Below are 27,960 nucleotides of genomic sequence, written 5' to 3'. Positions count from 1 at the left end.
GTAGGGACCGCTGAGGCGACGACCCAACAGGAGAGTGGAGGGGCGAGGGGGGAGGGGGGGGAGTGAAAGCCGGAAAGCAGGAGCTCGAGGCAGGACGCACGAGTCGCGGGGGTAGGGGATAAGGGAAAGAAGCGCGAGGCTCTCCGGAAGAGCGGAGGCACGTGTAGGGTCACGTGCGCAGGCACGGGTAGGGGACACGTGATCCCTACCGGCCAATCTGCGCGCGCCTATTGGTCGCTCCAAGCGCCCCTGGCGGTAGCGCCCCTGGCGGTAGCGCCCCTGGCGGTAGCGCCCCTGGCGGTAGCGCCCCTGGCGGTAGCTCCCCAGGCGGCGCAGCCCGCGGTTGGAGCAGTTGGAACCCTAGGGAAGGTTGGAGCGATTGGGCCCCGCCCCTCAGGCGCCTGACGCCTCCACCCGCCACCCCGCGCGGCAGCAAAGCCGGAAGTGGGTTCCCCAAACAAACGGGAAGCAGTCGGCTCTGTGCGAGTGGGAGCGCGGGAGCACCAGTGACTTGCAGCCTACGGCCCGCGCAGCTCCAGTGCCTCCTAGTCACCCACCACCACCCCCAGGAGAAACGGCTGGACCATGTCGAACATGGAAAGTATCCTTTCCCTTGGAGCGGCCCAGAGGGTGGGGAAAAGAGAGAAGGTTCTGCCTGTGCGGCCTAGGGAGCAGAGCTGGGTGTGGTAGGGCGGGGTTGCTAGGAGGTGGGGGTGGGGCGAGAGGGAGCCCGAGTAGGGGGCTGCACTGACTGGGAGTTTGCGGCCGCGGCCGCTCCTGGGTCGGTGCCGGCGCCTGCTGAGTGCCTTCTCCGGGAGTCGCCGCCTCTGCCTTCCTCTGTGCCCTGGCGCAGGTAGCTAGGTAGGCAAGCAAGGACTGACGGAGGGAGGGAGAGCGAGCGAACTCGAGCTGAGACGCTTTCGAGTCGTGGGACTGACGGCCTCAAGAAGAGTCCTGGCCTCTCCCCCTCCACCCAGCCCCCTTTTCACCCCCTGGGCTCCGACTCCGGGCTCTGGTCCAACTGGCCCCAGTGTCTCCCTTCGTTTATCAAGTGATTGGGTGTAGGGGGGAGTCGCGGGGGGGAGGACAGTGGGAAACTTCCAAGGACGAGGGGTCCGGGTGTGCTTTGGGAACTGTCCTCCCTCCCGCCCCCGCCCCCACCCCCACCCCCTTCCTTCTTTATGGTTGGCAGTAAAGCCAAGAGTGCTCTGCCCAGCCGCCCTCCCCTCCTCAATAAGCCGCGTGCAGTCTGCGGGGGAATGGTCTAGTTTGTTGTTGTTTTAAAACAACACATGAATCAACTTAAATTTTGAGATCCTCTTGAGTGCCGCAATTCATCGGTTCTACCACCGTGATCACCCCCCCCCCCCCCCCCAAAAATAAATAAAGTGCAGATGCAAAAGAAAACCCTTTCTTCTGAACGTTCTTCCTGGGTCTCTATCGAGGCCATGTCCAATAAGGTCAAGTATATCACTGGTAATCCTTCCCAAATACGCTTCGGATTTTGGGATAATTCCTTAAAGGGTTGATTTGGACTCCCTGTTGACGCTTGATCAAAGAGAGACCCTATGGCCTAACTAAACTGCCCGAGGCAATGAGTTGGGAAAAGTTGACATTTTTGTCTCTCTGAAACAGTGACTTTCTCCAAGGTGAATTATAGCTTGGTTTCTTACCACCATAGGGAAACGGGCAACATCTAATGTAGTTGATTGCAAATTGTTTCTTAGATCCAGCCTATAGCATTTATCCCCTTTGTTAATGAGTTTGACCTGTAGGTACTCATTGGTAAGAGGGAGAATCGAAGACAGAGAAACTGGTGACATCACCAGGCCCTGTGCTGGCCCGGGTTAAGTTAGTGAAAAACTGCAAGAAAAAAGTCATATTATGGTCAGCGTGGATCATTCAGAAGTGTACTTTCAAGTTCTGAGACTTTTAAAAGTGATTGTAAATGTTAAAGATCATCTGGAAAAGTATAGTGATATTTGGTATCACTTTTCCTCCCAGTTACAAGGAAAGATAGGAACATGTCTGTGTGCTCTTTCACACTGGTCAAGGCAAATGACTAGTTTAGCTTTATTTTGCTGTTCCTAGACCAGCTACCTGTTTTGGTTTCCATTTTTTTGAAAAGTATAATTTCTCAATACCCTCAGATTTAATAATGCTGTTTTCAGGAGTTGAATATATAAAATGGCTTGTTAACTTTCCTTTGTGTCTAAGGTGAATAGGATGAAAGTCTGACTTGTTTCAGACCATCTGGCAATGATTATTTTCCTTGGGTTATTTTCTGTTGAATCTGAGCCTTTTAATTGGTTCATATGGAAAAAACACATGACTCAGACCTATCTTTCATAAATGGTTAACTTGAACTGAGATTATTTTTTAGTAATATTTGTAATCTACTGCCTTTCTGAAATGCAAAGAATGTGTCTTGTAAGATTAAATGTGCTTACAAGATTGTTTTATCATAGCTATTTTGTTTATGGCAGTTTTGGGATTTTGTTTCTTAGTGCAGAACTCTCATTTCATAGGTCTTTTGGAACTCCTGGAAATGTCTCTCAATCCATGCAGATTGGAAACTTTTCTGTAACATATCCATCCAGGTCTTCCTTATTCCAGGGCCATCCCTCTATCCACTAAACCATACTTCTCAGGACATGAAACCTTGTCATGCCAAAATGTACAAGTCAAAAATCATCTTGAAATTTAGTTCTGAGTACATTGCTAGGTTTGTAGGTGCTTCCTCTGAAAGGAATTAACAAGTGAAAATAATGCTGTGAACCCATTAGGAGCAAAAAACTCAAACATGTAAACCACCTAGTCCATTCACTGATCTTATTCCTTTCCTTATCCAAACATGGCTTTGTGTCTTTGGTTTTAGCAAGTGATTTAAGAATTCATGGGGCTTTGGGAATGAGGGTGATTAATAATAAATTAGAGGTAGAATTTGACAAGAGTTAAAGGGTAATTTTGTACCCTGGTTGAACAGTTTAGCTATGAAGAATTCTGTTATCTCTTGGAGTTTGAATAGCAGAAGCAATTCTATGGGCATCCTGGTAACTCCCATTCAGTGCTTTACAATATTTTTCTGAAAAGCTTTTGGAAAAATGAGTTGTCATAAAGCAGATCTATCTGTCTGTTCACATCTCTTGTCATTAACATTGTCTCACAAGTGGGTAAAAGTTGTGAGAAGTACCCACAACTGTGTCTTAAGGTTAGTAAATTAATGTTAATAGACATAGCTTTACTTCAATTCAGTAGACATTAACTGTTATTGTTATCCTGATTGGAAGGGAAAGGAATGGTGGCCTATGTAGTATGATTTCCACTTACCAGATCTGCAGTTGGTTCTTGCTATTCTTGCTGTGAGTTACATGATATTTCTTCAGCCCTAAATAGTGTGTCATACAGGAAGGAGCAGTGATTTTGTCAGTGTAGGGAACTCTCAGTGTGGGGATTTGTTCCATCAAGCAGATCAAAACCCATCTGTGATTTGCTAGATAAGTCCCAGGGAGTTAACCAAAAAGTGGTACAGAGTGTAGAAAGGACTGAACTTGAAGTCATGAGAACCTGGGTCCAGTTTTTTCCTCTAATGTGAGCTGTGTGCCCCTTATCAAATCATTTACTCTCTCTGAGCCTCACTTTCTTCATCTGTAAATAAGAATTATTGTGGAGATCAAATAAGAAAATATATATAAAATACTGTATAAATGTTAAATATCATGAATGCCCAAGACAGAGATCAAGTACTTTCTGATTCATACAATCTGATGTGAGTAGAACCAAAAAAAGAATTTACACAGTGGCCATAACATAAAGGAAACATAATAAGGCTCGGAAACTTATCAATACAGAGACCAATCTTAGCTTTGGAAGACTGATGATAAATCTTGCTTCCTACATCTTGGCAAAGTATGATGAAAAGGACATAATCATATTGACCTGGCCAAGGTGATGTTAGTTTCACTTTACTCTACTTATTTGTTACAAGGAAGAGCTTTTTAGGGAGGATTGGAGAGAATTGGTAGATGGTAAAGTGATGGTGCAAAAAAAGAAGAAAAGGAAAAGAGCATCAGAAATTAAAAAATAATACAGGAGAGTAGGGAATTCAGAAGGAGGGAAGGGGAACAAACATTTATATAGCACTTACTTTTTGTCAGGCTGTGTTGAGCACTTTACAAATATCTTATTTGATCCTTACAAGGACCCTGTAAGCTAGGTGCTGTTATTGTCCCTATTTTACAGATGAAGAAACTGAGGAAAACAGGAGACAGGCAAGCAGGGTGGTTTTATTACTATTGTATTAAATTTAATATAATAACATTTATGTAGCATTTAATATGTACCAGGCATTGTTCTAAGCCCATTACTGATATCTCATTTGGTCCTCACAACACTTCTGGGAGTTAGGTGCTATTATTCTCCCCATTTTCAAGATGGAAAATTGAAAGATGGGTTACACATGACTTGCCAAGGGTTGTACAGCTGTTGAGTGTCTGAGTCTGAATTTGAACTCAGATCTTCCTGACTCCATGACCAGCACTCTATGCACTATGCCACCTAGCTGCTAATTAAGTTTAATATACATTTAAAATATGTGTAACAGAAGTTCAATTTTATATGCCATCCTTTTCTGTGTACATTAAATGTTCGTGTTGGTTGACATATAGATTCGTACTATAAAAAGGGACAGCTGGGTGGCACAGTGAAAAGACCACTAGGCCTGGAGTCAGGAAGACCTAAGTTCAAAACTGATTTCTGACACTTAGCTTTGTGACCCTAGGCAAGTCACTTAACCTGTTTGCCCTTAATTTCCTCATCTGTAAAATGGTTAGAATAATATCACCTGACTCCCAGAACTGTTGTAAGGACCAAATGAGATAATAATTGTGAAGTGTTTAACAGTGTTTGGCACATAATAAGCACTGTATAGATGGTAGCTATCATTATTTTAATATTTTTAAGTCCAGAATACTAATACAAGGTCACACAGCTAGCTAGTGTCAGAAGTGGAATTTGAATCTAGTTCTTCTTGAGTCGAAGCTTAACACTCTTAATTGCCTTTCTGCCTCTAAATATATATATATATATATATATTTATATATAAATGTTGGAGAAAGGTCTCCAGGTCTTACTTGGAATCAATTCATCCAGATACATTTTATAGGGACACAGACCAGTGAAAGAACACATTGTACAGGAATGAACCTTTTAGAAAATTTGTAACCAGATCTAGAGCACTGTTCACAAATGGATCATCCATTATGATAAATAACTTTTATAGCTAGAATTATTTTTTTGTAATATTTGCTTCAGTTGGATTTTAACCTTACTATATCATATCTATTAAAAGGAATTTGAAAGAAATTTGTGTAAAAAGTACCTAGGGGCTTTTAGCCTTTTGGTGTTGTCTTTGAGCATTCTCTGTGGTGATAAGAGACTAGAGCAAATGTGGTGTGCCTGAAAGGTAGGCCTTTGAGAAACTGCTTTGATGCTATATTGTTGCCCCATCAAGTTAGGTTTAGGTTTGCAGTCTAGGAGGGAACCTAGAGCAGAGTCCTCTGGCTCTGTCATTGCTAAAGAGTTAATTGTTAGCAGCAAATATTTGAGTACATGTGTTATATGCCCAGTGTTGTAGGGAGAAGGAAGTATGAGTGAGGAACCTTCTTGCTGTAAACAGGTGTCAGACTAAGCTGGTCCTCACCAAACCAAGTTAAAATGTCATTGGAAAATGTTTAACAAAATTTAAAGAAAATACAATACAACATAGATAATGGTAAATTTATGGTTTTCTAGGGATCCATTTCTATTTCAGTTTGATACCACTGCTGTAAAAGTACTTCCAATCTAACCTACTTTTATAAAGAGTGACAGCATATAAGAAGGCATATGCTAAGTGCTAGATGAGTGGTACTGACTCAGTGCCCTCAGAGTTGGAAAGACCTGGCAAATAAGTATTTAATAAATATTTGTTAATTGATTAAAGGAAGGAGAACTATCTGCTAAGAACTAGACTAGCACTATTGGCTCATTTTATAGTCACTCAGACAGCTAAGAGAGAATGTTACTGCAATCTAAGTTAACATTGCCTAGTATACTGAAAATAACAGTATTTGTAATGATACCTTGTCATTTAAAATCACATAGCAATACTACCAAGTGAATGTCGGAATATCTGAGACTTTTAGGGAAAGATAGATATATTAGAATGTGGTTTGGGGCAATAATATTAATATTTGGCTTAGCCAGTGGGATGTCAGATTTTATAAGAACTATTAAGTGATATACTCATGGGACTGCCATGTAATTCTAAACCTGGAATAAAGGTTTATATCTAATGTTGTTTCATTAACATAAACATGAATGTATACCCACCTATCCCCATACATCAACTGTTGGTCATTTATAACTCCGATCCAACAAAATCTCATGTGAAATAGCCTCTGTCAAGCAATTAACAGATTTGGAAAACTATCATAGCACATGAATTCAAGGATATATGAAAATATTGATCATAATGATAGCATCAACTTACACCTGATTACTGTTGATCTTTGCTATCTTATACCTTTGGACCCATGCCATATCTAGGAGAAAGAATTTACTATAAAGGAAGAAGGTGAACCCCCAATGTGAAAGGGTTCATTTGGGGAACTTCTGCAGAGTAAAGGAAGGCTCTGCATGTTTCTCCCTAGCCTTTTCAAGTCATCAAGGAAGTCCATGCTTTACCCACACAATTTCAGTGATATATTAAAAGGACTAAACTTGTATTGGAATAAGAAATACATTTTGTAAGCCCATAGGAAAAGAGAACCCATAAAGTATAAAATTAATTACAAAGAAAAAGTAGTTATGTTTAATGCTAAGTTACAGTATAATGGGACAAAATCTTTCTTTCATTGAGTTAAATTTAAAATATATTCTAATGAGTGGGGGGAACACCCCCCCCAGCCCTCTCCCATGTTAGGGGATGACTTTAACAATATGATATTGTAGATATGACTAATTTTTAGGTGATGAGGTAAGAGAATTATTTAGCTGAGTCTTCCCAGGCAAAGTATCTAAGCAGAACTGATTTTTAATGATCACTTTACAAACAATATATATTTGATATTACAGTCCATTGATAAAGATAGTGTCACATCAAATTATCTTAATCTAATTTTATTTGCCAAATCATAATGATTTAGGAAATAGTGTTATTCAGAAACCCAGGGGGTTATCAACTTTAATATTCAAGGGGTTAAATATTATGGCTATTTCTCAATTCAGTAGCCTGATTTTAAAATATTTGTTAAATACTGAGACTTATTCAATGATTCTAGGTTTTAATACTGTGCTAGTGTTTTTTCTTAATCACTTGAAAATTGTTTACTGATGCTGTATTCTCATTATATTAATTTTGTGCACATCAGTATTAAAGAAGAATCCACTAAACAAGCTAATTTTCATTCATGAGGATATGGTCAGGTACAGGAAATAGAGTAGGAAAGTCAAAGAGAGGAGCTGGTTTAAAGAATCTCCCTAACTTCATTTGTAAACATTTTACTACTCAGATGAATGTCCTTTTTTGACATTATTACAAGGAAAGAAATCTGTTCGTGCTGTATTTGAAAAGCTTAAAAAGTAATTATGTACTTACAGCCTGCCTGTTCAATTAGAATTGGGCAATTACATTTTAATGGAAAGGGTCTTTGTTTTATTTTGGTGGTGGTTGGCTTTGGTAAACTTTTAAACAAATTAGGTGTCTTTTTTAATTAAAATTTGAGAGGAGTAAAAAAAAAAAGAAATATTAAGTGGATTGGTAAGAAGTACTACCTTATTTGGCACCTTTTGCAGAACATTTCTCAGTAATTCAGTATGGAAGTTAAAATTTGAGTGAATAGTGAGAATAGTTGACCTAAATGTGATATCATTGTGGTTCTTTTGTTTAGTAATGATTCTGTCTTCAGTTCTCCTTATCTTTCCCTCTCTTTAAACTTCTGGCTTATCTCCCCACATAAGGAAACAGATTCAGGAAATAAAGAGGAAAAAGGAAGTAATGATGTATACATGAAATGTCTTTTCCATACTCACATATGTGCAACCTGTATGGAAACTGATAGGACTGAGTTGTATCGAGAGGATTGTCAGAGGCATTCTACCTTTTTCCTACCATATCAATGTATTCTGAACCCAGTTCTGTTTCCTATTCCTTTTTCTTCTCCCTACTTTCCTTCTACTTGTTTTGATATTCAGCAGTTCTTAGACCTTCTTTTGGCACTGGAGACCACAGAGTTTGCTCATTTTTACCTTATTGGCTTCCTGTAATTTCTTTTCACTTGGTAATATACTTTTTTTTTTAAGCAGTTGGGGTTAAGTAACTTGCTCAAGGTTACATGACCAGTTCTTTTGTGTGGGTGTTAAGTATCTGAGGCCGAACTGATCCCACTGATCCGGGAACTGATCCCACTGATCCGGGTCCTCCCAACTCCGAGCCGGCCCTCTTACTCACTGTGCCACCTAGCTGCCCCTAGTAATACACTTTCTAATTCAAAAATGGGGAAGTGAGAATGAACTTTCTAGGAGAGTAATCAGTATAACAAAATTCCACTTTGAGAATCAGGTTGAATATTCCACTTTAAAAGCCACACCAGCAGGGTTTTTCTACACTCAAGGAATGTGTTAACTACTAAGTGACTCTGATCCCTTTAAAGCAGTAATAAGAGGTTAAGAAAAATAGCCCCATTGGGGCACCCACTATAGTTCTTTCTACTTCGTCAGTCAACAAAGCAAAGCAGGAAATCTGTCCTCAACAGGTCTCAATCCTATTTAGGGAAAGAAGCATTCTGTGCCTTGTCAATCCAAGTTTTTGGCTTCCCCAGGGACTATTCTGGCTTGAGTCCACTATACATTTATGTACATAACCTCTACTGGGCCCTCACTGTTGCTAGGCAAGCATATATATATATATATACACCTCCCTTATCAGCTCCCTATCCCACTTTCCACGGCAGCTCTTCCATACGTTTTTATCACTCATCAAATCTCCCATAGCTTCCCTTCCCCCTACTGTAGAGCTGAGAGCCTTGACTCATATTTTACAGAGAAAACTGAGTCCATTCCCTATGAATTCCCTCTTCTCCCCTCTTTTACCCCTGTCTCACAGGATGAAGTGGCCTTACTCTCCTTGTTTAAGCAATCTCATTCTATCCCATGTCCTCCAATAGATTATTGCTCTATCATCCCCACTCTCACTTTTTTTTCAATCTTTCCCTCTCTACTGGCTCATATCCTACTGCCTGCAAGTATGCCCTTATCTCACCTATCCTGAAAAAAAACTTCAAAAGATCCTTCCATCCCTGCTAACTATTGTCCTATATGTCTCCTGCCCTTTGTAGCTAAACTTCTCAAAAAGGTCATCTACAATTAGTTGCTTCCACTTTCTCTCTTTTCTCTCTTCTAAAACCCTTACAATCTGGCTCCTGACATCATTCTATCAAAACTCCTCTCTCCAAAGTTACTAATGATCACTTAGCTGCCAGATCCAATGGTCTTTTCTCAGTCCTCATCCTCCTTGACCTCTCTGCAGTCTTTGACACAGTTGATCAGCCTGTCCTTGATATAATCTCTTCTTGCTGGGCTTTCTCTCCCATTAGCTCCATGAGGGTAAGGACTGTCTTTGGCCTCCTTTTGTATACTTATCAGTGCTTATCATAGTGCTTAGCATATAGTAGATGCTTAGTAAATATTTATCAGTTGATTGATAGCATAGTTTCAGGGACTTGACTGGTCAATTCTGTATCCTCTATCAGAAGAAGCACTTGGTTGAAAATGAGGGTGTCTAGATTGTGTACCAAGTCATTGAAGCTCTTTATCCTGCCTAGCTCATAAGTTTGACAACTGAGAAAGCACATCTGGTAGCAGCCTATTTATTGGGTGGTCAGACTTCTAAGAACTGAAATCATTCAGGACAGCACCTTGAGCACTTCCCTTCTTTAGGCCTCAGTTCCTTATCTGTAAAATGAGAGTTGGGCTATAATGCTAAGGCCTGGAACTCTCCCTCCTTATCTCAGCCTCCTAGTTCCCTTCAAATCTCAGCCTCCTAGTTCCCTTCAAATCTCAGCTTTAAGTTCTACCTTCTACAAGAAGTCTTTCTTCACCTTAATGTCCTCCCTCAGAGATTACTACCCCTCTACCCTGTCTATAGCTTGTTTGTACATGGTTGTTTGCATGTTGTGTCCTCCATTAGACTGGCCTTCAGAATAGGGATTCCTTTTTTGTTTTGCCTTAATATGCCTAGCATTTAGCACGGTGCTTGGCACTCAGGAAATGCTTTTATTGACTTGACTTGACCTGACTTCTAGCCTTAATAGCCTATGTAATATAGTAGGAGTAAGGTCAGAGAATCAGAAAGAGAAGAAAAAAAATCTCTGAGCTCTTGTAATAAAACCTGGTGCTTTAATGCCCATGTACTTTAATCTGTCAGAGAATCCCTGAGGCCACCACTTGGAGCTTATTGACTTTCACTTTATACATATTTCTAACAAGCATGCTTATTTGATTTCTCAGATCACTTTGCCATTAGAAGGAGGAATGACCAAGACAGGCCTTAGGGACAGCCAACAACTTGACGTCAAAGAAAGAGACAAAAAAATTACTGTAGTGGTGCATAGCATATTAAGTGATGGTGGTAATGATGACTCAGGGTCATCAAGCAAAGATCAGACTTTGTTCAGTACATCCTATTTTAAGTAATCAGGGAAGTGGAATATATTCACAGAAGACTTTGATTTAAAATGGCTTTTTTAAATGATACTTTGAAAGGATATGCTTCAGTTATCTGGAAAATTCATTTCTGTGGAAGACCTTGTTCTCTGGGGATGGGAGATAAATGAGGTGTTACTGTAGTAGAAAATACTATAGTAGAAAGCCAGTGAATCAGTAGAAAAATGGTTTTCAATAAATAGAATTTCACTCTACAGCCAAGGAGGGGAAAATATTACTAGTCTGTATACAGAAAGTTTATCTGCATAGCCCAGACAACTACAGTGCTTATGTTTTTTTTTTCTGTAGATCAATCTTATGCCTCTAGACAGAAACAAAAGGATACTATCCAACTGAAAACTAGCTTTTTATATTTGGATACTTTCTATACATATGGTGTTGGATTTTCTAATGACTGACACTATTGAAATCAGCTTCTTTCACAGAAGTACTTACTTTGTTATAGCAAAAACAAAAAACCAAACTTTGCTACTGCTAAAAATAACAATAACTCACAGCTACCAAATGGGGCTTGTTAACCAACCCTGTGTCTTTTTATCTAGTTCTTCTTGCTGTGCATTTTGGAACTTTTCATTGTAGGTTTCTTAACTCCTAGACTAGTTTTCTGTTCAGGAAAATTGTGCTGCTTTTACCACACTTCATAATAGGTTAACCTTCTCCCTCATCTGCTAATGAAAAACTTGCTTTAGTAAACAACTAACTTCAGTTGACCAAGAGAATCCAGTCAAAAACCTTTTTGAAGGGCCCAGAGTTTAGGCTGGAATATATTTCATTGTTGCTTTTTTCCCTCTTGAAGTGACCCAGAGCTTGTGGAAATGGCCAGAATTTTGCTATTTTCCTAAATGCTGTTAATAACGAAGATACCTATTCTTAAAATCTAGTCTAAGTAAATCTAGGATTATCTTTCTTAAAATTTTAGAGTCAGCTAGACCATTTTTCTTTCTTAAAGTGATGCTTGTTCTGGTTTTGGGATTGCTCAGATTGTTTATCTACATGAAGGTGAAAGAAGTACTCTAATGATAATGAGTATGGCTGCCTGACCCAGCTGCATTTGTTTTAATCGATTATTCCCATGATACTGTATTTTGCTAATCATTATTACATTCTGTGAAGTACTTTGAATAGTTAGAATGTTTTTGCTGCCAACCAAGGTCAATTCCTTTGGAAACCAAATTCATTATGATCCTTGAAACTGTAATTCCTAAGTCTGTTCAAGAGCATGAAGTATTAAAATGCTTGTTAAAGCCCCAGCACTCAAAAGAGAAAATGACTCCCCTCCAGCAGGCAGGACCTTAGCAATAATCTGATTATGCTAATAAATGGATTATCTGATCATAGGGCTACTGTTGAAAAACAAACACTGAAGAATTGGCTTACTTTTCATTTTTGAGCACTTTGTGCAGGTAGGCAACCTTGAATTTTCAACGCAGTCTATTAATAAGTAATCAGCTTCCTTCACATAAATACCGAATGTGACATAGTCAGAATGGGGGAAACACACTTATTATATAATGCCTTGCATGTAGGTACTCTACCAAAAATATTTATATTTGCTTTACTATTAGTTTTCACAATTATGTAAAAGTTTTAATTCTTTTGAAAGGATGCAAATATGTCCATGCCTTTTGAATGATTTCAAGACAGAAAGTGACAGATTGGACATGTCCAGATGGGACATTGTTGGATACCTGTCTGACAGGTTGTAGCAGCAAGCACCCCAAGCGTCCTCAGGGTTTGCTGCCAACATAGGTTCTTGGATCTGCTTTGATAAAGGAAAGCAACTCAAAATGGATTAACAAGCTTACTTTAATCAGTCAGACATATATCATTTACCTTGTTCAGGGGAAAAAGGTCAGCACCCCGAACTTCAAAGTATACAGACAGAATTATCAAGACAGAAACAGATCAAGTAGACAGATTTCCAAACTGTCCAACCATTGTATCCATACCAAACAACATCTGGGTTTCAAAGCCGGGGGGCTCTGGACCACGCTTCCCAGAATCCATATCAAATCACAGAACACTTCTCAAAGTGAGCCCCAAAACAAAGCCTCACATCAGGGCTTATATAGCCTTCTCCTGTCTCAGAGAATGTAACAACCTTATTGACCCACTGGCCAATCAAAAAGTATCTACTAAAAAACAAGCCTCCCACCCCAGGCTTCAGGTGCACTTTAGCCTAGGGGCAGGGAAGATCTTCCAAGTTTGCATTCCCATTACACAGGTCTGTGCAAATCTTGGGACAGAATAAAGCCTTGAGAAATTTAAGAAAGGAAGAACTCCAGGCCTTACATATCCTGGCAAAGAGGGCATTCCCATTTATAAGTATATCTTGGGTATAAATTAAAAAAAGATCAGTGGGGGAAGATGGAACAAGGAGAAAAATCTCCTAATAGGTTGGAATGCTTAGTGGCTTTGATTTGACTGTTTCTCTACTGTATGAAATGGATGGTAGTTGAAATCATTTATGACGGATTGGATTACAAATTCCAAGATTTGACTCTTGAGAGATTCACATCAAAGGAGGTCCAGTCATACCATTTGAGGACAAAGGGTCACTGATCTCTATTCTGTCATGAGGCTTGGGGCTGTAATATAAAATGGTCATTAAAAGTATTTGTATAATAGTTGTTAAATGATGATTATAAAGCATTTTAAAAGAAATGTATTACAAGTATTTAAATGTAAACCTGATGCCACTTGTTGACATTCTCTCTATATAAATTCAGACAGTGATAAAACTTCACTCAAAAATTCACTCAGATTTGGTAGCTTAGGGACAAGGGGTTTTGTTTTGGTGGTGGTTGGCTTTGGTAAGACCTGCTTTCCATGGCAAAATTTTCCTTTCCAAAACAGTGTGAAAAAAGCATTATCATACACTTAAGAGACCTATTTTCCATCCCCATCTCTGCTCTTGATTTACTTGGTGACCTTGGACAAGTATTGCTCATCTGTAAGGGGAACTAAAGAAAATTTGACTTTATGGGCCTCACTGAGATTTGATATGATGGAACCTCTACCTGAAATCTGGTTCTGGAAGGGCACACTTTTAAGAGGAAGAGAAAAGGTGAATGGTAAGGAAGGAAATCATAGTAGCCCTAAGCATGTGAGAAAATTTAGAAAATTGAAGAACATTTAGATATGTTTATCAGCCCTGTATACTGTAGACCAATGGTGTCATACTCATATAGAAACAGATCCCTATAATAGATGCATTTTGACTGAGAACATCACAAACTAACATTGTCTAGGTTGTATTGTATTTTTGTTTATTTTGTTAAACATTGCCCAGTTATATTTTAATCTGGTTCCAGTACATTCTGCTGAAAATTTGACACATCTAGTCAATGCTTAGACTGAAAGAAGAGGTGGGTAAGGAGTTCAGGAAATAAATCACATGCGTGGCACAGGGGCATGTAATAATATCTATGGGTGACTTGAATTATCTAGACAATCTTCATGCCAAAAGAAGAATAGCTAATAATTTCTTGGCTTGCCTTGCACTTTTCAAATCAGCTGAGCTGGGAAGGATAGGAACTTTGGGGAAAAGTGACATTTCTGTCTTAGAATTTGTGATAGAGGAGAGAAAAATTAAGCACAGGCTGACATTCACTGTAGGTTGTTGTGTAGGGATCAGGGTAGGAAGAAAGGAAGGAAACTGGTATTTATTAAGTACCTGCTATATGCCATGCATTGTGCTAAGTCCTTTACAAATATTATCCCATTTGATATTCACAAGAACCTTGGGAGGTAGGTACTCTTAATATTCTTATTTTACAAATGAGAAAGCTGAGGCAGACAGAAATTAAATGACATGCCCAGGTCCCACAGCTAGCATGTATCTGAGGCCAAATTTGAAATTCAGGTCTTCCTGACTCCAGGCCCAGCACTCTAGCCACTTATACCACCTAGGGACTGAACATGTGGTTTCGTTGGCATAGGTATGTCCTGAATGAGAAAACTCCCTTTACCAGTACAGGTTGGCGATGTCTCTACAACTTGAGTTCAGAAATAGGTTAAGACAGTATCTTGTAGACTGAAATTCAACAGGGGAACTTGGCCCACTAGGAATGGGAAACTCACAAGAACAAATTGCAGAAAAGTGGCTGTACCATGATCCTTTAAGATTAGCATAAGGAGTGTGAAAGCTCTGGATAAGTTGAGGCAGGTTGCACAGCTATTAGGCATTTTGTACAGGGGATTTTTGTTTGGGTATGTCTTAAACTAGATGCCCTTAGAGATTCCTTCCTGTGCCACGTTCCTACGTTTTAACTTTGTATCCTCAGGGCCTGGCATAATATCTTGTATAGTAGCTGCTTAATAAATATCAATTGAATTGAATGATTTGTAAAGACTTAAATTTCCATGAATTATTCATATATATATTAATTTGAGTGAAGTTTTATCACTAATTACTAAGCAGTCTGCCATTCAGTTATGATCAGCATTAAACTAAGGTAACTTCTGTAAGTGCACTTGTGTCTTTATATCTCAAAATGGTTAATACATCTTCTCAAAATGCAGAGTTTACTCCTAGGAAGATCTGAATTGAAAATACCTAATTTAATAGGAAGTTTAATGTTTACCAAAAGATAATTTTGTTCTCTTTTCGAAAGCCAAAAGTATATTGCCTGTCTTTTGAGTGTGAAGAGGGAGAAAATAAAATTTCATAGTATAAAATAATCATTTCCTTTAAAAATTAAAACCTTTCCTATTCTGGAATTAAAACTAAGACGTGACCTTTTTTCCTGCTTTTTGTTTCATACTTCATTTTAAACACCACACTAACATGTATCTGCCATATGTAAGTGGCACATTTTAAATGCCAAGGTCATCACTTCCTGAGTTCTTTGAAGTGATTTCTCTTGACTTGCACTTGGTAACACACATGCATGCAGTTCAGGGCAGGGACCAGGAAATTTCCTTTTTCTCATATTCCTCCTTTGCCTAGAGGGCCTTCTGGGAACAATACCTTTTTTAAGAGCCTTAACATACATGTTTTAGAACACCTGTTTAATCTGAAGTTTGCTGCCAAAGAGCTTAATAGGAATGCCAAAAAATGTGATAAAGAAGAAAAAGCTGAAAAGACCAAGATTAAAAAGGTGAGTGTAACTTGTAAATTTTACACATGTAGCTCATATGTATTATGAAACAAATTGAATTGTCATGGAAATGTTATTAATGCTTTTTGTCTTTTCATCAGTCATTTCCCATTCTCCCTGCATCTAGATTGAACCTTACCTTGTTACAAAGAAAAACAAGCAAAATATGTAATACAGAGACTACGTGTGACAGTGAATATGATATTTTGTCCTCTCTGCTATGAAGGAGGAACCACATGACATCATCTCTTTTTTTGGGACCTTTAGTTACTGTTGGGTTTTTTTTTCCATTATCCAGTTTTCAGCTCCCTTTTAATGATTAAGTTTTTGTAGTCACTGTATGTTCTTTCTTGGTTGTGCTCTCCTTGTTCTACATCATCAGTTTATGCGACTCTGCCCACATTTATCTGAATTCTTCATACTCCTCTTCCTGTACTGTAAACTACCATTATAAAATAGGTTTTTTTAAATAGCTATTCCCAAAGTGATGAACATCCACTTTGTTTCCAGTTTTTTGATTCTACAGAGCATTCCTGCAAATGTTTTTGCATTTATTGACCCTTTTCTTTGATGATTCCAAATGAAAAGCAAATGGTTAGAGTACTTCACTACTCCTCCAACAGTTTGTCAGCATGCCTGTCTTCTTGTAGATATTCCAACACTAACTTTTTTTTTCTGCCAATTTCCATGCATTGAAGTGAAACTTTGGCTGATTAAATGTTCATTTTTCTTACTATTTGTGATTTGTAGCATGTTTTCTTGAAGTCATTGTTTTCTATTTTTCTTTTGAAAACTATTCATAATAATAAAAATGTAGATTGAAAACTCTCAAGTTTTTACTAAGAGATGATAGTAGTCAGTATTTAAGGGGTGAGTTGTGGAGAAATAATCATACAAGTAAACCACTTGTGGAGTTGTAAAGTGGTTCAGCAATTCTGAAAAGAAATGGGAAACTGAGAAAGTGACCAAAACATTGGTATTCTTGGACCAGGAGATCCCATGGGTTGGCTTATACCCCAAACAGGGAATGTCAAGAACAGAAAGAAATAGGGCATAAACTACAGTTTTTATAGCAGCACTTTTTTAGTAGCAAAGAACAGGAAACGAAGTAGATGCTGAGCAGTTGGGAGAGGACTCAAAAAATTTTAGTACATGAATGAAAGGAATATTACTGCCCCATGAAACAGTGAATGGAAAGAAACATGGGACGACTTCTGTGAACCTATGCAAAGTGAGGTAGGCAGAGTCAGGAGAGAAGTATACACAGTGACTAGTGTATCATGGTGAATGGCAAGAGCAACAAGAAGAGGGAAATGAAATGCTGGGAAATTAGAGTGATCACATTTGACTCCAAAGAAGAGAAGAGCAAATATGCCTCATCTCCCAGAAAGAGATTGGGGGCCTGTGGGTGTGGAACATTTGTGTATACTGCAAGGCTCAGTTGATATAGTGCTTAGTTTTTCAGAACTACTTTCCTTGTATCTTTTTTACTCTTTATGAAGCATGACTACCACAGTGTAGAGGAAATGGAGAAGCATATATTTAAACATGAATACCATGGAAAAACAAATAATATTTTTTAAAACTTTCATATTCCTTAACTACTTCTGTTGATGGACTCTTGCTGTTACAAAATTGTGGCAAGCGTTTTGTATAAGTATCCATTTCCTCCCTCCCTTCTACATCTCTTAAATGCCACAATTAATACATTTGAAAACAACCTACCTTATCTAAGATATTTGGCCTTGGCTTTTCTTGGCATTCTTTACTAGTAGTTACGTTGTAACTCTTCAAAATGAGTGTGCTAGAGATTACCCTCTTGGTACCATCCATGACTAATACAGTGTTAGTTGTTTGTTTAGGTGATACTAAATAATTACACACACCTTAGGTTGAAAAATAAGCCACTCTGAGTCTGTTGGGCTTAACTGGAATGGTAGTAGAAGAATCACATTTAGAAAAGGGAAACTTTGCAGAGTTGTGAATTTGAAGCACATTTTTCACATACCATTGTTGAGTTAAGGTTTTCTTCTTTCTAACAAAACAAAACAATAAACAAATTTGCTTTTTGGTCAGAGAGTAAGCATGGAGAAGTCTTTTTAATAAACCCTACCAGGTGTCTGTGTGTCTGTATTTAATTGAGTGGTTGAACCAAAGGGCTTACACCAGTGTTTAATTGAGATGAACTCAGAAATTTTTATTATGCCAGGCCATAAGTCTGGTGATAATAGAATGGCAAAGTGTAGTCTCTGTCTTTGTATACAATTGAATTCCATCTGAGGCCTCGGTGAATGTCCAGGGTGCTGGATCATTGTTGTATTGTCTCCTCCTGCTCATCTGATATTAAACATGGCTTTACCCCCAGTTTCCCCTCTTCTCTACCTCTTGTATCTGTTTCGGTACTGTATGTATCACAGTACAGTTTAGCAGATTAAAAAAAAAGGCTGAGATTGGGACAGTTACATGGTGCAGTGAATAGAGCACTGACCCTGGAGTCAGGAGGACCTGAGTTCAAATCCAGCCTCTGACACTTAACACTTAATAGCCATGTGACCTTGGGCAAGTCACTTAACCCCAATTACCCTGCCCTCCCCCCTCCAAAAAGCAAAAAAAAAGCTGAGATCTTAGCTAGTGTCAAAAGAAGTCTGGTGCTACAAACTAGGGAAGTGATTGCCTTTTCTTCAAACCATATCTAAAATATTGTGGTCAGTTCTAGGCACATTTTCAGGAGGATGTTCATAATCTGGAGAATGCCAAAGGAGAATATATATAACCAGATGAAAAATCTTGTGATGATGTCATATGTGGATCATTTATAGAAACAGGGAAGTTTGTATTTTTGTAGTTTGGAGAAGAGACAAGCTAGTGGGAACATGGCAGTTGTGTTCAAGTATTCGAAGAATTATTGTGTGAAAGAGGGCTTAGCCTTGTTCTGGTTGGCTTTAGAGGTCAGAAGCAGGTAGCAGCAGGTGCAATTCACAGAGAAGCTACTTTAGGTCAGATGTCAGAAAAAACTTCCTACTTTGGAACCATCCTGAAGTGGAATGATTAGGCTCCCAAAATCATGCTGATTCTTCACCAAGGGGCTTCAAGCAGAGATTGGGTGACCCCTTGGCTGGTATTTTGTAGAGGGGCTCTTTGTTCAGATTTGGGTTAACTTAGATCACAGGTGGGGAACCTGTGCCTTGAGGATCTTCTAGGTCCTCGGGTGTGGTCTTTTGACTGAGTCCAACTTTTACAGAACAGATCCTTTTATTAAGGGGATTTGTTCTGTCGAGTTCCCCAACCCTGACATAGATCCTAGGCTGATAGGTTTCAGACAGGAAAGAATCTATTTTAACAAAATCATCTATTTTAACTCCCTCATTTTACATTTGGGAAACTTGCCAGGTAGTAAGTATCAGAGGTAAGATTTAAACCTAGATTTTCTGGGTCTTGCATCCTTTCCTTTATATCTTCGTCCCTTCCAAATTTGAGATTATGTGATTACTTTTTACAGTTTGTCCAGAATGACAGCTTCTGCATTCTGTGGTCTCTACATGCTCTATCTAAGACCTCCTGCTGGTTCTTTCTGGCATTCTCTGGTTGCTCTCAGCATGCCATCTTCCCTGATAGGTTTGGGAAATAGAAGCTATAGCTTCCTGGCTGCCACCTCAGCTTGGGAGCTCACTAATACCTCGCCCTGACTAGGCACACTGATTTTATAATCAGGTGGAAGTAGTGAGAATATTAGTGGTAGTTAGGGATTTTTTAAAAAGGTCTTTTCTCTCTTTTCTTTGTCATTTTAGATAAGTATATATATACTGTTTTACGTGGAGCCCTAACCACAAGACCAGCAGTTTAGGATGGTGATTTCTGAAATTCTTTAATATTCCCAAAGTGCTTTCTTCCCTGTGGAGGTATATGTATTGCAAGAATTTCCTCTGTAGTACAGTTAAAAGAATTGAGCCTTACTCAGTAAGATTAAGTGACTTTGCCCCTCCCTGGTCACACAGAAAGAGTTGAGACTCAAGACCAAGTCTCCTGACTCTCAAGTCCAGTGTTCTTTACCTGTATCACACAATTACAATTTTTCTCTTACTCTCTAACAGTTGACAATATTAGTCAAAGGTTGCTAACCTTTTAAAAAGCTCACTTTTAAATATAGATTCAGTATCAATTTTGGATAGTTGTTCTCTCTCCATGGGCAGCTAGTAGTGTAGTGAATAGAGCACCAAGCCTGGAGTCAGACCTGAGTTCATATGACCTCAGATATTTACTAGCTGTGTGACCCCAGGCAAGTCACTAAACCCTATTTGCCACAGTTTCCTCCTCTGCAAAATGAATTAGCAAGAAAACCCCAAACGGGTCACAAAGAGTCGAACACAACTGAAAAATGACTGAACAACAACAATCTCTGTTCTTAACATGTGTATTTTGTTATGTGTGCCTTGACTTTCCCATAGTAATCTTCTTGTCATTTTCAAACAGGCCATTCAGAAGGGCAATACAGAAGTTGCACGAATACACGCTGAAAACGCAATCCGCCAGAAAAACCAAGCTATTAATTTCTTGAGAATGAGTGCCCGGGTGGATGCTGTAGCCGCTAGAGTTCAGACAGCTGTGACGATGGGCAAGGTGAGGACTGTCAGTCTTGCCAAGATGCTGAAAACTCTTAGTGCACAGTTCCTAAGCCAGCTGGCAGTTTGGAGATGCAAAATCATTTTCCTTTTAGCACTGCCTTGCTCCTTTATCTTCACACTGTAACCAGAGTCTGTTACTTTGAGAATATTCAGTATTGTGTCATTATGACCTTGAGTTTTTCCTTTCTCAAAAATGAGTGGAAAGGAAGAAAACTAGAAATTAAGGGCTGCAATTGGAACACTATTTCACACTTGTTGTTGCTAGTAGTCCTCTCATAGTCCTGGCAATGTACTGCTTTGAAAGGACCAGTTTAAATAGGTATGTAGAGGTTAGCTGGCCACTGTGGTGAATTCATTTGCCATGGCAACTCATAAAAACAGTAGAAAATAGCTTCTTGTGCTGGGATGACCAAAAAGCGGCAGAAGGGAGGTCTCAGAGGGTGCTAAGAATCACAGGGTTTTTAAAAGACAGTCTGTGCATGTAGGTTGTTGCAAAAGTGTATATACTTCTTGGTCATTAAAAAAGTGGTTTAAGTTGTACTTAGGCTTTGGGGGCATCGAGTATTGAAGTGCTGATACTCTGAGATAGGAGCAGAGAGCAGCATATGCCAGTGAATGGAGCCAGCTTTGGAATCAGAGAAGCCTCTGTTTAAGTCTTGCCTCCAGCAGGCTGGCTATGTAACCTCGGGCAAGCCATTTAAGTTCTTGGGGCTCCCACGTAACTCCCAAGTTTTCTCATATTAATGAAGTCACAGGGCTGGCCCTTCCCCCTTCCATTTTCCCACCTTTCTCTCACCCCCCCCACCCCCCAGCCAAAAAAACAAAACCACCTTGTCCATTTCATTTGAACTAACACTGCAGGAACTGAGTCATAATGATTTTTGACATTCTTGCTGTAAATAGATACAGAAGAGATAAGAAGTCGCAGCTAAATGAGAGGATGCATCATAGGCTTCTCTTGGAGAGGCAAATAAAATGATTTTATCCTGTATTCAAAGGCAACAAAAAATACCATTCCATGGGATCATTGGGGTTAGGGTCCAGAATAGTATTAAAGGCAAATTTGATAACAAAAGGAGTGGGGGGGGGGTGGCTGGCGAGAAGGAATTGATAATGGTATGCAATGTGCAGGGGGATCAAGCAGCAGTGATTTTGAAAAATTCATATGATGAGATTGAACGTGAGATGTAGAGCAGAGGTGTTGGACATATAGCCCCCAATGAACCAAATCAGATTCAAATGTGATCGGGAAATGTTTAATAAAATAAAGAAAAAAAATATATAGTGTTCAATAGTTTTCTAATTCAGCAAGCAGGCTGCAGGGATCCTTCTGTACGGTTTGGTGACTCCTGTTTCTTTTTGAGTTTGTCATTACTGCTCTACATCTTACACGTCTGTCCCCCTGCTCTCCATTCAGATGACCCTAAACCAATTGAGGTTCTCATCATTACCAGTGTGGACTATTGCAATATAACCTCTTTAACTTATCTCCTTGGTTTATCTCCCTTTTCTAATCCATATTCCCAAACCACACATCACTCCCTTGTGTAAAAATCTTCAATTGTCCATTGTTATTTCTAGGATAAAATACAGGATCGTCAATCTTTACATGTATAATGATGCCAAATTCTGTGTAGCTTCAGTTATTAGAAGAACATTGACAGAAATTGGATGACTGGTTCCACTGTGGATTGGTTAAGTTCTTGTTTCTTATTCTGTTACTAGGTAACTAAATCAATGGCAGGTGTAGTTAAATCTATGGATGCTGCATTGAGGAGCATGAACCTTGAGAAGGTAAAGAATTTAGTCCTTTAATATTTTAATTATATTTCTAGTTCGTGTGTTTTTCCCTTGGTCATATCTCTTTCCCATTCTCTGTTTATAGATATCTGCCTTAATGGACAAGTTTGAATACCAGTTTGAAACATTAGATGTTCAAACACAACAAATGGAAGACACTATGAGCAGCACTACAACACTAACAACTCCACAAGTGAGTAGAACAATGACTGTGCTAGGAAGTCAACTCCAAAATCGGGCCCTCTGGGATACCCACCTTGTCCTTTTGAACACAATTACCCTTCTAGACCCCAAACCCTCCCTTCTTCCTAACTCACTCCATTAGTATTGAGGGTACCACTGTCTTCCAAGTCACCCAGGAATGCAAACAAGGGGTCATCCTCCACAAATCCTTCATAACTCAGGTACTCCCACCTTTCCAGTCTTCTTAAACTTTAGACCCCCATCTCATTCAGCCTACGCCCACTTATTCTGCAATCCAGTGACACTGGCCTCTTTGCTGCATGCAAGACTCGGCCTCAGGCATTCTCTCTGGCTGTTTACCCTTCCTGGAATATTGTACCTCATCATCTGAGCCTCCTAGCTTCCCTAGCTGCCTTCAGGTCCCAGCTAACATATCACTTCTGCAAGGAGCCTTTCCCAATCCCCATTAATGTTAGCACCTTTCCAATCTTGATTATTTCCATTTTACTCTGCATATAACTCGATCGTGCATAGTTGTCATTTTGTTTTATCACTTATAGACTGAGCTCCTTCAGGGAAGGGACTGTCTTTTTCCATTCTTTGTCTCCCCAGTGCTTAGCGTGGTGTCTGGCACATAATTGGCACTTAATAAGTGCTTATCGACTAACTAACTGAGACATGAATGTATAGTCAATTACAGGTTTGATTCTGGTTCAGAAAATTCAGACTGTTTCTGGTTCAGTTGCTTGGATAAAAAGCAGGCTCATCAAAGAAATAGAATCTTGCAAACCAATTTGCCTGTAGGTGAACCACAAACAAAATGTGAAGTTCAGAATATCCAAATAGAGACTTTTTTAATTTTTACACAAAAATTGCCTTTTTAAAAATAGTTATGCTGAAATAAAAAAGTAGTAAAACCTGATATCCTCAGTTAGAATTATTTTTTTCTGCATTCTGCTTTTATCAGAAAGGGACAAGTACTTAAGAAGCAAGCTTTGTGTTTGAGAGTTCTTTTTAAATAAAAATATATGGTATTCCTGTCAGCCTTTTGTATGCATGTCTATAGTAAAATCAATTTATTTTCAGAATGGGACAGAACAGTATAGGGGACAGAGTATTGAACTGGGAATCAAGAATTCTAATCTGATCTCTGCCTCTAACTCACTGTATGGTCTAAGGCAAGACACTTTTCCTCCCTGGGCCTCTTTCTTCATCTTTAAAATGAGAAGGAGGATTAACCTTGGCTGATGTCTCAGGCTCCTTCCAGCTCTAACATTTTCTAGAAAGGAAGACCCTAAGAGTCTATATCTCTAGAGAGATTGAATTATATCCAGTAGACTGGACAGTAAAGTGAACTCATTATATCTTTTAGAAATGCTTTTCACCTCTCTATCCCAACTCTACCCCCTTCCTTTGTGATTCTGGACAAGTGACAACTTCAGTGGGCCTCAGTTCCCTTATCTCTGAATTGAGGCTGAGCTAGATGTTCTCCAAGGCCCCTTTTCTCCCACTCTGATTCTAACTAATGGTCTTGAATTTAATACAAAATTGTTGACAGATGATTAATTCAACTAACAAAAACACCTATTGGTTGAAAATTCCTACTTTTGGTGTTTTAAAATGTATTTTAATTTTATTCTTCAGTATATTAAAAATGTAATACCTGAACCACTTGACAATAAAAATGGATGCCACCAATTTCATTTTAAAGTAGAACTCATGTTTTACAATCGAAGTTGTAACAAAGTTCTTTGTTCCAGAAAAGTTGAGTTTAGTAAAAGATATAACTCAGAAAACAAGAGGTCATTTAAAATAAGATGTCAAGATGTAATCAATGTATTTTAAGGTTTCTCAAATTACCATTAAGGGAAATGATGTACTGAAATGATATTGCTCCCCCTGGTGGCAAAAGTTAAATAATGCAGAAATGGAAGGCTTGCTTTGAAAATTATAGATGACAGTCCACCTTAAAGGTGGTAGATATGACTAGGATAAAGAAATAGCCATAAATACTACTGTAAAAGCAATCTTTTTTTTCCTTCTAGAACCAAGTAGATATGCTCCTTCAAGAAATGGCAGATGAAGCTGGGTAAGTGTGAGCCAGGACTATTTAATAGTGTTAAAATGAAATCAAGAGTCAGGTAAAACTATCCACAGACAATATTTCTGTGACTCTTATTTTTATGAAAATGGTAAATTGCATAGAAAGTCAGGATGGAGCATTTGTATTTGCATTGGAGACCACATCTAAATGATTACTTAGAGCTTGACATAATTCAGTGTTCTCATAAGCTTGGTTTTGTTTGTTTGTTTGTTTGTTTTTATAATTACAGCCTTGATCTCAACATGGAGCTCCCACAGGGTCAGACTGGTTCTGTTGGCACAAGTGTTGCTTCAGCAGAACAGGTAAATAAATACTGGATTGTAGCTTGATTGAATTTAGCTTGAATTATATCTAAGGCCTTTAGGAAATGTAGAAATGCATGTACTTCATTTTCATCTGTGTGGTGTAGTGTGACAGTTAAGTAAAGCAGGCCTTTGTCTCCTTTCAAAAGTCCTCCCACGTTTCATTTGCACGTACATTTGAAATCTAGATTGAATTTGTTCCTAATGGTCTAGTTGCCTCTGGCCTGTTAACAAATGTTCTAGCCCTTATCAAAGTTCTCTTAAGCAGGAGCTTTCAACCTTTTTTGTGTCCATGTTCCCTTGGGCAGACTGGTGAAGCCTGTGGACCTCTTCTTGCAATAATATTTTTAAATACATAAAACCAAATATATATTATTACAAAGGAAACCCAGTTATATTAAAATAAAGATGTATTTTTTTGCCCCATCCAAGTTTGTAGACCCTTTCCCTGTCCTGAATTCTCTCCCAGAACCCCTTGGAAGTCCATGGACCCCAGGATAATAGTTCCATCTTAAAGTATCATTCAACAAGCATTTATTTATTAATCAATCAGTCAACAAATGTTGACACATTAAGCACCTCCTCACACTGTGTTAAGCACTGGATAAAGCATATATCTTTAATGTTGACCTTATATATACATTATAGTCATTTTGGACACACAGTTTTAAATATTATTTAAAATGTGAGCTATTTGCAGTGTGTATGTGATTTTATGCCTATAAGATATTATGTGTCTTAGTAACTTAAAAAATTTGCCTCCTCCAGGATGAACTATCACAGAGACTTGCCCGCCTCCGTGATCAAGTGTAACACAAAGAATTTGATGCTGCTGTTCACTACACTAACTTCTGAAACCACCTCTGTGTGTGTGTGTTTGTGTGTGTAGATATCTATGGAATACTCTTGGTAGAATAATATGCTTTGGGCTTGTAGTTCTTTACAAATATGATAAGTTCAAGGGAGCTTTCATTCTTACTGGACTTTGTAATTCTGAACAGTAGAGGTTGAAATATGATGGATATCTTTAATAAGTATCTTAGATTGAGACTAGAGTTTAACTCATTCTTTTGGAATCATCTTCATTAAACATTAAGTTGAAATTCTAGTACCACAAATACTTCATCTCCCATTAGAATTATTAGTTATTAAGTTGAAACATTTAAAATCCCATGTTCTTTTTATTTACAGAACTGAGATATTTTTTTAAAAAGTAGGAATGGAATAGGGCAAGGGAATATCTCTCTCTCTCTCTCACTCTCTCACTCTCTCTCTCTCTCTCACATTTGCTCACATAGCCCAATATACATCATTCCCCATTTTGGGATGAACAGTACTGTGTGCATGTTGGTCTACTTTTAATCTGTATTCATATTTTAAATTTAGATTACCATAGGCATTTTCACACCATATGCTGACTCTGTGTGTGTGTGTGTGTGTGTGTGTGTGTGTGCGTGTTCCTGTTCTCTAAAATCTTCATAAAATAGTCATCTTCACCTATAATCACCTGGAAAAAGTGACACATTACTTCTTTTGCAAGAAAGATTAAGACTCATTTGCATTTGCTGTTTGCAAGATCTGGTAGTTAACTCACAGCCATATTTGGACTCCCATATTTCTTTCTCCAATGAAATGATAAAATTGAGAAATTATCCTGTCTGATTTTTATTAACCAATATTTTTGTGTTAATTTACATGGAATTCTTATCATGCACATTCCCAGGGACTGTTGTTGATTCATTTGGGGAATACCTGACCTGTTGTTTTGTTTTAAACAAGGATTTCAACAACAAAGAAATCAGTAGTGCTATTCTTGAAATCAAATGTGTTAGTCCATTATATCTTAAAAGCAGCACCCCATTACTCATTGAGAATCTTAAGTGGATGGGGAGATTTTCAGTTTGGCCATACAAGCAACATAAACACTCATCTAGTCAAGTGGAAATTAAAATGGTTTGAGGGTATTTGGGGTAGGATTGGGAGGGGACTGAGTCACTGGATTTTGTTGCCCACATGTCCATTCAGCCTCTTAGAATGGCCGGTTTAGTTTATTAAAATGTGCAATTTTAACACATAGCTATGATGTTTTAATTTAGTAGTCACAAAATGGTGGCCAAACAGTGAGTTATTAATGCATTGTAGCAAGTATACAAAAGGAGGTTGAATGAGTACAGTGATTGGGGGAGGGGGGGCATTTATCCCTCTGATGAAAGATTTCCCCATAAAAGAATTCCATTGCTGTTCTTCTGGGGTTTTCTTTTCCAAATGAGAAAGTTTTATTGAGGAATGATTCTCCCTGTTGTGAGTCACAAAGACATTCGAAGTGCAATTACAAGAGCCTTTTGCCAGACCTTTCTTAGCCAAGTGTTAGCCATTCATCCAAAGTATTCTCCAGTGTGAATGAGTGTTTGAATGAAAAATATATGAACAAGTAAATGCAATGAGAAATAGCTATGTTTGTTGAGCACTAGGCCCCGTGTGTACAAGTTTCTTGGTATGTGACTAGGATGTTTCTGTCTCTATGTGGACAGCCTGCATTTTGTTAAATGAGTAATGCTTTTTTTCTCTGTATGAAAGTGATTGGTGTGTTTGTTTCTATTGAAATATTCTAGGGAGCCAGAGAAGAGAATTATCACAGACCGAAATGCCTATGAAGTAGAAACTCTCCTTATTTTCCATTGTTGAAGTATGTAACTTGTTCTTTTGACTTGGATAAAAAGATTATGATTAAAAATCTGTTAACTTCTGGATACTTTTTATTTGAATCTTTAAACCATCAATCAAAAGGTGTTTTTTGTTTTGTTTTTAATGTTGGGATGCTATTTTGGTGTGGTGTTTAATAACTGAGTCATTTGTATAGTTTAAAAGCCAATCTTTAGTTATTAAGAATTAAATATTTAGCTAATTGTCTCTCGTAGCTACCAAACTTCCCTTTTAGATTGATATCGAAGAATATAATAAATAATATTAGAATTTATTCTTGATAACATATATAATTTAAAGGTCTTGGTTTGTTCATGGTGTTTACAATTTGACAAGTGACTGGGGAACTAAGTTAAAAAGTAATCCATAGGGAAATTATG

At 38.5% G+C, this 27,960-nt stretch overlaps 1 protein-coding gene across 1 annotated transcript; it reads left to right on the top strand.

Annotated features, from left to right (window-relative positions):
- Window positions 1-307: 307 nt before the first annotated feature.
- Window positions 308-27,627, top strand: LOC138141724 (charged multivesicular body protein 1B2). The gene is made up of 8 exons (XM_069062550.1): window positions 308-601; window positions 15,769-15,866; window positions 20,337-20,483; window positions 22,214-22,282; window positions 22,374-22,481; window positions 24,517-24,560; window positions 24,805-24,877; window positions 25,646-27,627. The coding sequence occupies exons 1-8, from the start codon at window positions 586-588 to the stop codon at window positions 25,688-25,690; spliced, it is 600 nt and encodes a 199-aa protein (XP_068918651.1). The 5' UTR covers window positions 308-585; the 3' UTR covers window positions 25,691-27,627.
- The last annotated feature ends 333 nt before the right edge of the window (window positions 27,628-27,960 follow it).

The sequence above is a fragment of the Petaurus breviceps genome, unplaced genomic scaffold (assembly GCF_028583685.1).
Source record: "Petaurus breviceps papuanus isolate PSGF00001 unplaced genomic scaffold, PetGlider_PUasm1.0 90459, whole genome shotgun sequence".
NCBI classification, from domain to species: domain Eukaryota; kingdom Metazoa; phylum Chordata; class Mammalia; order Diprotodontia; family Petauridae; genus Petaurus; species Petaurus breviceps.
This window is presented reverse-complemented; position numbering and strand designations above follow the sequence as displayed.

What these genes read in the sequence shown, in the direction of transcription:
- LOC138141724 (XM_069062550.1), top strand. An exon ending in GGAGCATGAACCTTGAGAAG is followed by an intron (nt 22,283 to 22,373) that starts GTAAAGAATTTA and finishes CTCTGTTTATAG; the next exon opens with ATATCTGCCTTAATGGACAA. An exon ending in GTGTTGCTTCAGCAGAACAG is followed by an intron (nt 24,878 to 25,645) that starts GTAAATAAATAC and finishes TGCCTCCTCCAG; the next exon opens with GATGAACTATCACAGAGACT.